Source organism: Tachysurus fulvidraco, chromosome 6 (assembly GCF_022655615.1).
Source record: "Tachysurus fulvidraco isolate hzauxx_2018 chromosome 6, HZAU_PFXX_2.0, whole genome shotgun sequence".
NCBI lineage: Eukaryota > Metazoa > Chordata > Actinopteri > Siluriformes > Bagridae > Tachysurus > Tachysurus fulvidraco.
In genome coordinates, this window is record NC_062523.1 from 32,004,667 (window position 1) to 32,019,666 (window position 15,000).

The following is a 15,000-nucleotide window of genomic DNA, read 5'->3' on the forward strand; positions in this document are numbered from 1 at the left end:
TTGTTGAAAAAACCTGAAGAAAAAAAAAGCATTCATCAGTTCAGTGTACAGCGATGAGGGAAATAAAGTGATCTGTAGACAGAGAAGCAGCTGAAGAGCAGTGATGAGTATTCGGTCCAACCAGGACGTGTCACTCAGGAAGGACAGCTAGAGTCTGTGTGTAAACTCTTCTCCTGGGTTCATCTGCACAACATACATCAACACACCTTCTCCTTGCTGATCCCACACTCAGGGTAGAAGACAGACAGGGTGTACTCATAGCCAGAGCTCTGGAGGTGATGGATCACCAGGCTGTTGGAGGCAAGAAGTGAGAGAGACTGGGATTTGTCCGAAACCATCCGAGAAAGAGCTTCACGCTGAAGCTCCACAATCAGCTGATTCCTGAGCTGCGTCTGGGAAAAAAAAAAAACAGGTCCAAGACGTCGTCTGGTATAAAATGTGTACGAGGTGATGAATAGTGACAGTGTTAGAGTCATAATCGTCCTCCTGGGACTGGAATAATGTGATTATTACAGTATTTATAACTGTTTATAAAGTTTACAGTGTTTATAGTGTTGTGTATGTGGTCAGTTATTACTATAACATCTAATAAGGACATGAGAAAGTATGACGTCATCATTAAACATCTGTCTGACCTTCACACAGTCCAGAACTCCTTTGTGTTTAAAACTCTGGTAAAGTCTCTGTCTCAGATCCTCTGCACTTAAACTCTGATCTTCATCTGCAGACATCGTCAGGCTCAGATCTCTCTCTCTCTCTCACACACACACACACACACGTGTGCACACACTATAAACACACACACACACACACACTACCACACTACACACACACGTGTGCACACACTATAAACACACACACACACAACACAAACACACACTACACCACACACACGTGTGCACACACTATAAACACACACACACACACAGACACACACAAAACCACACACACACACGTGTGCACACACTATAAACACACACACACACACACACACACACGTGTGCACACACTATAAACACACACACACACTACAACACAAACACACACACAAACACCACACACACGTGTGCACACACTATAAACACACACACACAGACACACACAAAACCACACACACACACGTGTGCACACACTATAAACACACACACAACACAAACACACACACCACCACACACGTGTGCACACACTATAAACACACACACAACACAACACACAATCAATTCAGTTCATTTATCTTTTTAGACGGAAAAAATCCCACAACCAACAGCTGACCGTTTAAAACCAGTAACCGACGCTTTGATTGTTTTACTTCCGGTTCATACAGGTTTAGTTGTAAGATTACATAGACACTAGATGTCGCCTTGGTTACGGCAGGTCATTGGAACGAATACGTCAATAGAGCCGCCATCTTGGAACGGGGACCCCCTCCTGTTTAATGCATGTGTAAATGTTGGCAAAGGGAAATAAAATCACCACAAATCGTCATGAATGTCATTTTTTACTTGTTTTGGTTCGTCCCAGCAGTCAGACATTTGTCATTAAGTCCAGAGAAAATGTAAGGTTTTGGTATGAAGATAATCTACTTTTTCACAATATAATGCTGACGTCTCTGTTTATCACTTGGGAATCTTACAAAGATTCAGATTCAGATTATATTATTTAATACCATGTCAGCAATCAAAGCTATTTTCATGGTAAAATTACAATAACACAAATTAAACTACAATAACACGAATATAATATCAATACAATAAAAATAAAACAAATATAAACAGCAAGTCATATTATACTTTTTTTTTAATTGTACGATATCGTACGAAATACGATTTAAAAAAAAAATCCAAACCCCTTTCAGACATAATGTCATTAAATCTGTCTTTAAGTGAAGTAACTTGATAAATGAGCATTCTGCTTGTGTTAAGTCCAGGACAATCTAATAAACTATGTTAGACAGATGAGGGAATCTTACAGAACACATAAAGTTGGGTCTTTTCACCTTTAAGCAAAAAACATGGGTCAGTTTTTAATGTCCTTATTAAGAGCTTCAGAATCTACAAACATTGTCTGTTTCCCAAACTGTCACAAACTAATGGGTAACTAACGTGGATTATCTGTGGTCATTAACCAAGGACTAAAACATACCAACGGAACCAGAAATATAATTTCCTGACATTCAACACCATAAAACACGTTCTGACGTGTGTAATGTGATCCCTTCTGTCTGGGGTTTAGGCTTCTTTCGTTTGAACAAACAAACGCAGCTCAGAAGTCCGGCATCGTCCATGTGTTTAAAGTACAAGAGCACCGTACAAAGATGGCGGCGGTTTTGACGCATTTTTAGGACCCCAAGGCGACATCTAGGTGTAGATATCTATGGTAAGATTAATCTTTGTTATTATTATTATTATTATTATTATTATTATTATTATTATTATTATTATTATTATTATTATTATTAACTTTACATTTACACACATTGGGATTAAAAACCGTCCAGCGACACAGAAACATAACATTAAAACAAAGGAATGCAATAAATCTTTTAATACACATTTTAGTCTGTATATTTATAAAGTAAATGCATTTTGCTAATCGTATTTTAAATTGATATTTATAATTTGTATATATTTATTTTAAATAATAAATGTTTTTATTTTAGTTCCGGTTCCTGAAGATGACGTACCCGGAAGTAGAGTGTGCCTGATGAGTGAAAACAGAGAGACGTTAAAGCTGTAATTAGAGTCGCGTTGTTTTATTAAACAAAGTGTTTTATTTATTAATAAAGTCAGAATTAAATAAGACGGAATTTCATCTTTCACTGGGCTTCTGTTAGAATTTGTCCGGAAGGTCGGTGTTATTTTTATAACAATAACTGTTTTTTTCTTCTTTATTATTATTAACAATTATTATTGTTGTTGTTGTTACATTTATTATTTGTCTGTTGCACTTCTCTCTCTCTCTCTCTCTCTCTCTCTCTCTCTCTCTCTCTCTCTCTCTCTCACACACACACACACACACACACACACACACACACACACACACATACATATACACACACACACACACACACACACACACACACACACATACATATACACACACACACATACATATACACACACACACACACACACACACACACACATACACACACACATACATACATACATACATAAACACACACACACACACATACATACATACACACATACATACACACTCACACACACACACACACACATACATACTCACACACACATACATATACACACACATACACATACTCACACACATACATACACACACACATACATACACACATATGCACATACACACACACACACACACACACACACACATACTTACACACACACACAAACATACATACACACAACACACACAACACACACACTACACACACACTGATTAAATGACTAATTAATGTCCACAGAGAGAGTGAGATGTCCGGAAGCTTCTACTTCGTGATGGTGGGTCACCATGACAACCCGGTGTTTGAGATGGAGTTCCTGCCTCCTGGGAAACCTGAATCCAAGGTAACTGTGATTTACCCATTACATTGTTCCCATGGTTCTGAGCTACACGTTGACAGACGCCTTTCCCTCCTGTTTAAGGCTGATGTTTTATGGTTTACAGGACGATCATCGCCACCTGAACCAGTTTATCGCTCACGCTGCGCTCGACCTGGTGGATGAGAACATGTGGCTGTCCAACAACATGTACCTGAAAACAGTGGACAAGTTCAACGAGTGGTTTGTGTCGGCCTTCGTCACAGCAGGTCATATCCTTCCTGAATCCCAGAGCCTTCAGCATCCCAGGATTTTAATAAACACACATCAGTTGCTCTGTAATGTATGAATGGTTTTCTTCCTTAACCGTGTTTTTGTACATATGAGGTTCATCATGCTTCATGACGTCAGACAAGAAGACGGGATCAAAAACTTCTTTAACGACGTTTATGATTTATACATCAAGGTGTGCAGCTTTTACTTCTAGTTTTTAGTAAATGATGAAGATGATGATGATTAAACGGTGTAAAATGGACTTGTGTTTGTTTCTTTGGCAGTTTGTGATGAACCCTTTCTATGAAGTGAACACTCCGATTCGCTCCACAGCCTTCGAGCGTAAAGTGCAGTTTCTGGGCAAGAAGCATCTCCTGAGCTGATGGGAAAAGTTTCAACCGAATCTAAAACTGATTGTAATGTAAAATAAATAAATAAATGACTTTTACTCGTCTGTTCACTGTTCTCTCTCTCTCTCTCTCTCTCTCTCTCTCTCTCTCTCTCTCTCGGTGTGTGTGTGTGTGTGTGTTTAAACCTTCAGTCTGTGAACACTTGTTTTCTTGTTTGTTTTAATGTTCTGATGTTATCACGCTGTTTATATCTCAGTTTAATAATGAAAATAAAACGTGTCAGTAGGTGGCGCTGTCACTACGCTTTTTCTACACTACACACTCCATCACCACGCTGTAGATGTGTTTGGTTAATTATTTAGTAAATTATTTCTATAACAGTGATTCTGCAGTTTATTTAACTAATCAGTGTTTTAAGGATTAAACACTAACTCATATTGGACCAGCTCACTGCAGTGTGATGCTTATTTATGATCTGCTTCTACATCATTATGGTCTGTGGTTCAGGATGAACTCGCTTTAGGAAATAAAGAATTGATGCTGCAGGAAAATATGACATTTTATCCGAAGTGAAAAAAAAACATGGGAAAAAAATCCATAATGCAGTTTTTTTCTTTTTATTTGTTTATTGAGAAAAACAAATGTAGTTTAATTTATAGTTTTTCTTCCTGGAGAATGTGCTGAAGATCTCATTACTGAGTCAGGAAATGTTTTCCATCACATTCACCTTTCACATGTAAAAATAAAAAAGTAGGAAATTTTATCTATTTTATTTCCTTTATGAACATTTTATTCAGCATGACATCAGACATCATTTTAAAGGTTTTGAGTAAAGACTTGAACACGTTTCTCTAGATCAGTTTCTCCTCAGCATCACGGCAGCTCCCTGACATCAGCACCACGTTATCCAGCCCAATTTCTCCTCGCTCCAGCTTTCCCAGCGTTCCCTCAAACACAAGCTGCAAACCAAAACACAAATAACAACCAAACGAATTTGTCTGATCAGTGATTCGTGTTTTATGGATTTATCTGATCTCAATTTGAGGAGTCACCATTAAGTTTCTGACCGATTCAGGAGCTCTGTCGCTCCAGGTCACATCGACGTTCTGCATGTTCCAGCCATCGTCCTGGCCTTGTCTCCTCTCCCACAGGACGTTCCTACTTTCTGTCATCACACGCAGAGTTCCTGTCTGCAGTCCCTCAAACCTGTAGCTGAATCTCACACAGAAAGCCTGCTGACGAACCCCATCACTGAGGAGCAGCTTCAGCCTGGCCTGCTGCCTCCACTTACCCACAATTCCACTAAGCACCATGTAGTACTGCAGACCTGCACAGCAACAAATCACCTGTTAGCATGTCATCGTGTCAGCATGTCATCATGTTAGCATGTCAACGTGTCAGCATGTCATCATGTTAGCATGTCAACGTGTCAGCATGTCATTGTGTCAGCATGTCATCGTGTCAGCATGTTATTGTGTTAGCATGTCATCGTGTCAGCATGTTATTGTGTTAGCATGTCATCGTGTCAGCATGTCAACGTGTCAGCATGTCATTGTGTCAGCATGTCATCGTGTCAGCATGTTATTGTGTTAGCATGTCATCGTGTCAGCATGTCAACGTGTCAGCATGTTATTGTGTCAGCATGTCATCGTGTCAGCATGTTATTGTGTTAGCATGTCATCGTGTAATTGTGTCAGCATGTCATCGTGTTAGCATGTCATCGTGTTAGCATGTCAACGTGTCAGCATGTTATTGTGTCAGCATGTTATTGTGTTAGCGTGTCAGCGTGTCATCGTGTTAGCGTGTCATCGTGTTAGCGTGTCATCGTGTTAGCATGTCAACGTGTCAGCATGTCATCGTGTCAGCATGTCATCGTGTCAGCATGTTATCGTGTTAGCATGTCATTGTGTCAGCATATCATCGTGTCAGCATGTCAGTGTGTCATCATGTCAGCATGTCATCGTGTTACCCTTCCTGCCCCTGAGACCTGGGACAAATTTACTCGATTCTATTTTCCAAAAAGTATGATTTGTATGAATTGTGCATTAATAAGTTTGATGTCACCATTTTCATGATAATGGACGGTCCAGTCCAGGTCGTCATCCTTCTCCTGAACCCATTCACATTCCCCCGAATCAAAATGGCAGTCAGTGAGGAATCCTGCTCCAACAAAACAACACACAAACACACAAACACACAAACACTGAGAAACGGCTTACACAACACAAACATCTGACGTCACACAGTCATTCTAATCAGTCTAATACAAAACCCCGCCTTCAACTCTAAGCCACACCTCCTACCCAAGCTTGGCACTGGCACGAAATGGTGTCTCTGTATGTGTGTGTGTCTCCCTGAATATGTGTGTATGTGTGTGTGTCTCTGTATGTGTGTGTGTCTCCCTGAATATGTGTGTATGTGTGTGTGTCTCTGTATGTGTGTGTGTCTCCCTGAATATGTGTGTATGTGTGTGTGTCTCTGTATGTGTGTGTGTCTCCCTGAATATGTGTGTATGTGTGTGTGTCTCCCTGAATATGTGTGTATGTGTGTGTGTCTCCCTGAATATGTGTGTATGTGTGTGTGTCTCTGTATGTGTGTGTCTCCCTGAATATGTGTGTGTGTCTCCCTGAATATGTGTGTATGTGTGTGTGTCTCTGTATGTGTGTGTCTCCCTGAATATGTGTGTGTATGTGTGTGTGTCTCTGTATGTGTGTGTCTCCCTGAATATGTGTGTATGTGTGTGTGTCTCTGTATGTGTGTGTCTCCCTGAATATGTGTGTGTATGTGTGTGTGTCTCTGTATGTGTGTGTCTCCCTGAATATGTGTGTATGTGTGTGAACACTGAACACTGCTAAACTGTGTGTTAGTTATAAAAACAAGAATTTACTCCAAACACCAAACATTTCCTGTGTTTATATTATTGTGTGTTTCATTTCATTAACTTAATGAATTTTGGAGTTGAGTAGAAATAAACGAGAGAGAGAGAGAGAGAGAGAGAGAGAGAGAGAGAGAGAGAGAGACGGGGAGGAGGAGGGAGAGCCGGAGGAGAGAGAGAGAGATGGGACAGGGAGAGGCCCGATGGGAGAGGGGGGGCCAAGCGACGGAGAGGACTGCAGATAGAGCGGAGGTGGGACAGCGGGATGAGGGAGAGAGTGCAGAGTAGGGTGAGCGTGGGCACGAGAGAGCGTAGGGGGTGAGATGTGGCGGCGACGGAGAGAGAGAGAGACGAGAGAGAGGAGAGGAGGAGGGAAGTCGGCCGGAGGGTACGGCGGTTGACCAGGGAGAGGTGACGCAGCAGAGAGGGGGGGGGTGGACGGGGGGGAGAGGGGATGAGAGGGAGGGGGAGGAGGAGAGAGGATGAGAGGAGAGAGAGAGAGGGAGCAGGAGAGAGAGAGCGTGGAGAGAGAGGAGGGGGGGGAGCGGGGAGGAGAGGGGAAGAGAGAGAGGGGAGGAGGAGAGAGAGAGGAGAGAGAGAGAGTGAGGGAGAGGAGAGAGAGAGAGTGAGGGAGAGGAGAGAGAGAGGAGAGAGAGAGATATGAGAGAGAGGAGAGAGAGAGAGAGAGAGAGAGAGAGAGAGAGAGAGAGAGAGAGAGAGAGAGAGAGGGAGCTTACTTTCCTGTAGAGGAGCTGCATTAATTCGTCCCGGCGCACTTAACATCAGAAACTGGAAGGTTCAAAACTAACAGGAAGGGAGACATGTGACACACCACATCACAAAACAAAACAGAACACTAAGCAAACAGCAAACACCACACACAAAGCGACAGACCAAGGACACACACACGCAACAAGCACAGCACGCACAAACACAACACACAAACACCACCACACACACACTACACACATCACACACAGACACAAACACACACGCAAGCACACACACACACACACACACACAAACAAACACAGACACACACACACCACAACACACACCACACACACACACCACACACACCATCACACGAACTACCACACACACACACACACACACACACACACACACACACACACACACACACACACACAAACACACACACAAAAACAAACAAACAAACAAAAAAACAAAATAAAAAAAAAAAAAAAAAAAAAAAAAAACAAAAAAAAAAAAAAACAAATAACAAAAAAAAAAAAAAAAAAAAAATAAATAAAAAAAAAATAAAAAAAATAAATATAAAAAAAAACAAAAAAAAAAAAATAAAACAAAACAAACAAAAAAAAAAATAAAACACAAAACAAATAAAAAAAACTAAAACACTACACACATAAAAAACACTCACACACACACACACACACACACACACACACACACACACACACACACACACACACACACACACACACACACACACACACACACACACACACACACACACACACACACACACACACACACACACAGAACATGCTGATATCCTCATCATGTGTGAAATGGCCTCTGTAAAGGACAGGAGAGGAAGAGAGCAGGAGTGTTTATGGTGTGATGTCTGCAGCAGACACGTCCACGCTGCCTGTCTACACAACAGCTGCTCTGAGCAGGATAATAAAAGGTTAGCTCTCTCTCTCTCTCTCTCTCTCTCTCTCTCTCTCTCTCTCTCTCTCTCTCTCTCTCTCTCTCTCTCTCTCTCACACACACTCCACACCTCCTCATTGCCCTGTGTTCTCTGGGGTACGTGTTCCTCTCCCTGGTGGAATTCCCCTGTGTGAGGGTGAGGGACGTCTCGGCGAGTCTCTTCTTGTTATGATAAACTGAACTTAGTCTCAGTTCAGGAGTGTTGTGGTGGTGTGTTACTGTGAGAGGAAAATGATACAGATGTCTGCTCTGAATAAACCTCCTATACACCGTCACACCGTCACACCATCACACTGTCACACCGTCACACCATCACACCATCACACCAACACACCGTCACACCATCACACCATCACACGTCACACCATCACACCATCACACCATCACACCGTCACACCAACACACCATCACACCGTCACACCAACACACCGTCACACCATCACACCAACACACCAACACACCGTCACACCATCACACCGTCACACCAACACACCATCACACCGTCACACCAACACACCGTCACACCATCACACCAACACACCAACACACCGTCACACCATCACACCAACACACCAACACACCGTCACACCAACACACCATCACACCAACACACCATCACACCAACACACCGTCACACCGTCACACCATCACACCGTCACACCCTCACACCATCACACCGTCACACCATCACACCGTCACACCATCACACCGTCACTCCAACACACCATCACACCATCACACCGTCACACCATCACACCATCACACCAACACACCATCACACCAACACACCATCACACCAACACACCGTCACACCATCACACCGTCACACCATCACACCATCACTCCAACACACCGTCACACCAACACACCGTCACACCATCACACCGTCACACCATCACACCGTCACACCAACACACCGTCACACCAACACACCGTCACACCATCACACCGTCACACTATCACACCGTCACACCATCACTCCAACACACCGTCACACCAACACACCGTCACACCGTCACACCGTCACACCATCACACCATCACTCCAACACACCGTCACACCGTCACACCATCACACCGTCACACCATCACACCATCACTCCAACACACCGTCACACCAACACACCGTCACACCGTCACACCAACACACCGTCACACCAACACACCGTCACACCATCACACCGTCACACCAACACACGTCACACCGTCACACCGTCACACCAACACACCGTCTCACCATCACACCAACACACGTCACACCATCCAACACACCGTCACAACATCACACCGTCACACCAACACACCAACACACCGTCACACCGTCACAACATCACACCGTCACACCAACACACCAACACACCGTCACAACATCACACCGTCACACCAACACACCAACACACCAACACACCGTCACAACATCACACCGTCACACCAACACACCGTCACACCATCACACCATCACACCAACACACCAACACACTGTCACACCGTCACACCATCACACCGTCACAACATCACACCAACGCACCAACACACCGTCACACCGTCTCCTTTCATTCTGCAATTCATTTAATGAACTAAATCATGTGTGTGTGAGAGAGTGTGTGTGTGTGTGTGTGTGTGTGTGTGTGTGTGTGAGTGTGTGTGTGTGTGTGTGAGTGTGTGTGTGTGTGTGAGTGTGTGTGAGTGTGTGTGTGTGTGTGTGTGTGTGTGTGTGTGTGTGTGTGTGTGTGTGTGTGTGTGTGTGTGTGTGTGAGTGTATACATTTTCCCACATTAATTAACTCACAGAACACGTCTCCTCGAGGATTCAGCCTCTCAGTATCAACCCCGTTTCCCTCCTCCTCCTCCTCCTCCTCCTCCTCCTCCTCCTCTTTGGTTGGTATCAGTGATGTTACTTCCTCTCCAGGCCCAATGTAAAGGTCTCCATCGTAATCAAATGGCTGTAGGTGTAGTTTGGGGGATGTGGTCACTCTGGGCTCAGGGATGGTGTTGTCCAGTTTCCCTCCAAGAGCCCGTGACTTCGGCTGGAATTCTGGGATTTCTGTTAAACACAAAGCAGAGTGAGACGTTGTGTGTCAGCATTTATACAACACTATGTTTCTGTACACCGGGGTTTCTGAGCTCTATTACATTGTTTACGTATTGTTTAGTGAAGGAGTCTCCATTGTCAGTGGGAAATAATCTTCTACTTCTCTCTCAAAGTAAAGGGATGGCTGCACTTTCCCATCATGCACTTCTGCAGCAGGACCACAAGAGCAAACACTGCATGAGGTGGTGTAAGTGTTTTTGCTAGTCATGCTAACCCACGAGTCGGACCAGCGCATGCTAACTGTACACAAAACCTTTAGAGAGATTGATGTTAACATGCAGCTTCACCTTTAGAGAATCCGTCCACACCGAACACCAACACCAACACCAACACCTTCACTGCACTGCTGTGACGTAGCTTTGTGACAGTCCAGTGCAGTGAGTGTAAGTAAAGTGTCCTTAGTGCTGCGTTACTCCTTCACCAGTGTGTTACTGCACCACACTGAAACACACCAGTGTCCAATCACACCGATGAGGAATCTCTGCTGCTCCTCAGCACTAAATACGTTCACTTCATCTTAAATCTCACGGCCGATGTGTAGCTTCTAAATGCCTTTTGCTTACAAGAAGAAAAAAAAACGACATCCAGGACATGACGGCGTAAACAATAAAGTAAAGATGGCTGAACTCAGAGCATGAGTGTTAATCTGTAAGGGACGAAAAGCTCCAAACATACGAATGCTAACGCAGTTTTCATGCTAATTCAGCAGGACAATGGATGCAAAGCTCCAAATGTTAAACAGCAAGCAGCTAACAGCAGCATGAGGCTTGTGTTGGTTCAGTGACTGAAAATAACCCTTTAAAGCCACCTCGTCATCCTCCCTCATACAGTACTGTGTCTTCATCACTGTGCAGCTGTAACATCACACCGACATGAAGGTCATTAGCGGTCTAACATGGCTCTCGTAAGGGGAAGTGATTAAAATAACGCTACGGTAATGCACATTCTCGTGTTTAACGACAACATGGGTTTAATGTGTTAATAAATCTCTCCACAGAGCGAAGGAGAACTTTCAGCAAGCCTCAGACCAAACCTTCTCACCGTTATGAAGTTCGTCTGCGCTGCCTTTATCAGCGTCCCAGGAGCTGCTCTGATAAAAAGGCTTTACTACAGGAAACACACAAAACAACATTTAAACTCCACTGTCTTCCAGATGACGTCCAGACAACAGTGATTTTGTTCCATCAGCTTCTCTCCACACACTTGATGAAGTGACGCAATCACAAAGAAACACAACGTCGTCTTCTGTTCAGTCCGATGGTGAACTTGACATCAGATTCAGTGAAGGTTTACATTATACTAACGGGTTCAGACACCAGGAATGAAGTTAAAACTAAATCTAAATAGTTTTTTTTGTCAGGTGTCACAGAATGTGTCACTGGATCCACAGATAGATGAACAAGCGCAGATACAAGAAACCTGTCCAGAAGATAAATTAGCCAATGGCTGAATTTCACATAATTCTGTCATAAATTCTATGACATTAAATTAAATTGAATGTGTATTGACCAAGGGGGGTCAGCACGTGGCTTAGTGGTTTGCACGTTTGCCTCACACCTCCAGAGTTGGGGGTAAAACATCCCCACTATAGCTGATAGACAGACAGGACAATGACTAAATGCATGAACACGGGTCAAGAAGTTCTACTGAGAGCTGAACGATTTAACCTTCGGGATAGACGAGGCGACGACAACAAGACGTGGCCTAATGTTAGAGAGTCTGACTTGTAAGCTGTGTGTTGTGGGTTCGAGTCTCGGGGCAGCAATACCACGACTGAGGTGCCCTTGAGCAAGAACCCCCCCAACTGCTCCCCGGGTGCCGCAGCATAAATGGCTGCCCACTGCTCTGGGTGTGTGTTCACGGTGTGTGTGTGTGTGTGTGTGTGTGTGTGTGTGTGTTCACTGCAGTGTGTGTGTGTGTGTGTGTGTGTGTGTGTGTGTGTGTGTTTGTGAGTGTTCACTGCTGAGTGTGTGTGTGTGTTCACTGCTGTGTGTGTGTGTTCACTGCTGTGTGTGTGTGTGTGTGTGTGTGTGTGTGTGTGTGTGTGTGTGTGTGTGTGTGTGTTCACGGTGTGTGTGCACTTTGGATGGGTTAAATGCTGAGAACAAATTCCGAGTCTGAGTCACCGTACTCAGCCGTACGTCACGTCACTTTCAAGAACACAACCTCTAAGAGGATACAGGAACGTGTCTGTTTGTCTTTCCTTCCATCCTCAGTGCTGGAGCCCTACATCATCGTTAGAGTACAGATCAGATCACTAGACACTGACATCATGGCAGTTACATCAGGGAATCATCAGCTTCTCACCTGAACAGTCGAACCCGCTGCCACGGAAGCCGTGTCTGCACTTGCACTTGTACGATCCCTCGGTGTTTCTACACTCTGCCTGTCGGCTGCATTTGTGAGTGTTGAGCAGACACTCGTCCGTATCTGAAGGTTAACCACAACAGAATATGATACAAAATAAAAATGATGTTTCACGTGTAAAGATGCTGCTCAGAGTTTGTTACCTATACAGTCATATTTCCCGTTGATGTATTTTAGATCGTAGCCCGCTCTGCATTTGCAGTAGTAGCTCCCAAAGGTGTTGACACACTCTCGGCTGTACGGACACTGGTGCTTTCCTGTTACACACTCATCAATATCTACAGGAGAGAAAACACTGAGACGGTGACTGAACTCACACCAGACATGAAAAAGACACATACACACCATGAAGAGGTAAGAGAAACACACACACACACACACACACACACACACACACACACTCTCTTACACTCACACACACACGCTCTTACACACACACACACACGCTCTTACACACACACACACACACACACGCTCTTACACACACACACACACACACACACACACACACACACACGCTCTTACACACACACATGCACACACTCTTGCACTCTTACACTCACACACACACACACACATACAGTACACACACACACACACACACACACACACACACACACACACACACACTGGTGCCACACACAGTGTAAAAGATGTGATGTCTCACTTTTTTTTATTCGTTGTTTATTTAAACCCTTCACACTCACCCACGCAGGTTTTTCCATCTGAACTGAGTTGTAAACCGGTGGACGGACAAAGGCACCGAATTTCCCCCTGAACCTCCTCACAGCCGTACTGACAGTGAGCCAGAGAACACGTCCTCGAGTCTGTCGGGAAACTCGGCCAGTTGAGCAGGTGTACGTGCAGGTAAAGACGAGTGTACAGTAAACATTACAGGGCACTTACTGGAACAAGAGCCATCAGGCATCAGCATGTACCCATTGAGGCAATAGCACATGTAGCTACCGAACGTGTTCATGCAGCGATGTTCACAAGGACGAGGCTTCAACCCACATTCATTTAAATCTGGACACAGAGACAAGAGGACCGATCGATATCCAGAGACATGGTAAAGATTATAAATGAGACACAGTCAGATATTCGTGTTCATCGAGAGTGTTTTTGTAGAATCTGTGTGTTTGTTAAAATGAAACACTTTCACCTTGACTGCATGTTTTGCCGGTGTATCCCGGGAAGCACGTGCACTTATTCGGCCCTACGCACTCTCCGTGTTTACATCCGAATTCACACTGGGCTGAAAAACACGTCGTTATTAGTTCATATGCAGCTCTGAGTTATTGTAAACAGTTCAACTTAATCTCTAATTACGACTAGACTAACTGAATGCTTTTAAAAACACAGAGGTCTATAAACATGATGTTAGCTAAAGTCACGTTGTGATGTTTAGCTACGATGAGGTATATTTTACATACTTTACCTTCACATTGGCCTTTTGTATTTTTCTTCCACCCATAGCAGCATTCCAGCCGGTTACCATAGCGACACACCCCCTGTTGGCTTCCCACAGATACCTGTCTGCTTTGTCTTTAACGTGAACAAACAACACACACGTTACACCATGTGACGATATTAAACAATTCATCTCTGTAAGAAACATTCGCTCAGCTAGCTAGAAGCAAACGAATGCTAACTGTTTTATAATCAGAATATAATTTTACGTAAACTTTCGATACAACACGATATCGGAATGGAAGATGATCGCATCGTGAATTTATTCGTGAATTTGTTCATCTTGTATTTATTTATTTATTTATTTGTTAATGTGGTAGATTTATCTTAAGATTTTATGTTAAGTAATGAAC

The 15,000-nt window shown here is 43.6% G+C and overlaps 3 protein-coding genes across 8 annotated transcripts in view; 1 reads left to right on the forward strand and 2 right to left on the reverse strand.

Annotated features, from left to right (window-relative positions):
- Nucleotides 1-1,115, reverse strand: part of ofd1 (OFD1 centriole and centriolar satellite protein) — a 9,114-nt gene extending 7,999 nt beyond the window's left edge. The window contains exons 1-4 of one of the 6 annotated variants that reach the window (XM_047814590.1): nucleotides 1,109-1,115; nucleotides 636-745; nucleotides 207-392; nucleotides 1-13 (exon numbers count right to left, since the gene is read on the reverse strand). The exon at nucleotides 1-13 is cut by the window's left edge and continues 56 nt beyond it. In XM_047814590.1, the coding sequence (XP_047670546.1) occupies nucleotides 1-13; nucleotides 207-392; nucleotides 636-731 (295 nt within the window). In that variant the 5' untranslated portion in view covers nucleotides 732-745; nucleotides 1,109-1,115. Of the gene's footprint in view, nucleotides 14-204; nucleotides 393-635; nucleotides 803-1,108 lie in introns of those variants that run through there. The other 5 variants (XM_047814591.1, XM_047814593.1, XM_047814589.1 and 2 more) reach the window with 5 other exon arrangements.
- Nucleotides 1,116-2,669: 1,554 nt separating this feature from the next.
- trappc2 (trafficking protein particle complex subunit 2) lies at nucleotides 2,670-4,437 on the forward strand. The gene is made up of 5 exons (XM_027145359.2): nucleotides 2,670-2,847; nucleotides 3,452-3,554; nucleotides 3,655-3,799; nucleotides 3,908-3,993; nucleotides 4,085-4,437. The coding sequence occupies exons 2-5, from the start codon at nucleotides 3,462-3,464 to the stop codon at nucleotides 4,181-4,183; spliced, it is 423 nt and encodes a 140-aa protein (XP_027001160.1). The 5' UTR covers nucleotides 2,670-2,847; nucleotides 3,452-3,461; the 3' UTR covers nucleotides 4,184-4,437.
- Nucleotides 4,438-4,766: 329 nt separating this feature from the next.
- The window catches only part of egfl6 (EGF-like-domain, multiple 6), a 13,260-nt gene continuing 3,026 nt past the window's right edge, over nucleotides 4,767-15,000 (reverse strand). The window contains exons 2-16 of the mRNA XM_047814892.1: nucleotides 14,616-14,722; nucleotides 14,340-14,432; nucleotides 14,084-14,203; nucleotides 13,885-14,004; nucleotides 13,321-13,455; nucleotides 13,118-13,240; nucleotides 11,852-11,917; nucleotides 10,392-10,762; nucleotides 9,662-9,676; nucleotides 9,374-9,382; nucleotides 8,999-9,013; nucleotides 7,763-7,814; nucleotides 6,215-6,310; nucleotides 5,218-5,477; nucleotides 4,767-5,109 (exon numbers count right to left, since the gene is read on the reverse strand). Coding sequence (XP_047670848.1) covers nucleotides 5,002-5,109; nucleotides 5,218-5,477; nucleotides 6,215-6,310; nucleotides 7,763-7,814; nucleotides 8,999-9,013; nucleotides 9,374-9,382; nucleotides 9,662-9,676; nucleotides 10,392-10,762; nucleotides 11,852-11,917; nucleotides 13,118-13,240; nucleotides 13,321-13,455; nucleotides 13,885-14,004; nucleotides 14,084-14,203; nucleotides 14,340-14,432; nucleotides 14,616-14,722 — 1,690 coding nt within the window. The 3' untranslated portion in view covers nucleotides 4,767-5,001. The remainder of the gene's footprint in view (nucleotides 5,110-5,217; nucleotides 5,478-6,214; nucleotides 6,311-7,762; nucleotides 7,815-8,998; nucleotides 9,014-9,373; nucleotides 9,383-9,661; nucleotides 9,677-10,391; nucleotides 10,763-11,851; nucleotides 11,918-13,117; nucleotides 13,241-13,320; nucleotides 13,456-13,884; nucleotides 14,005-14,083; nucleotides 14,204-14,339; nucleotides 14,433-14,615; nucleotides 14,723-15,000) is intronic.

Coding starts and splice junctions, on each gene's coding strand:
- trappc2 (XM_027145359.2), top strand. CDS start 3,462: ATGTCCGGAAGCTTCTACTTCGTGATGGTGGGTCACCATGACAACCCG. Junction 3,800..3,907: donor GGCCTTCGTCACAGCAGGTC/ATATCCTTCCTG, acceptor GTGTTTTTGTAC/ATATGAGGTTCATCATGCTT. Junction 3,994..4,084: donor TTTATGATTTATACATCAAG/GTGTGCAGCTTT, acceptor TTTCTTTGGCAG/TTTGTGATGAACCCTTTCTA.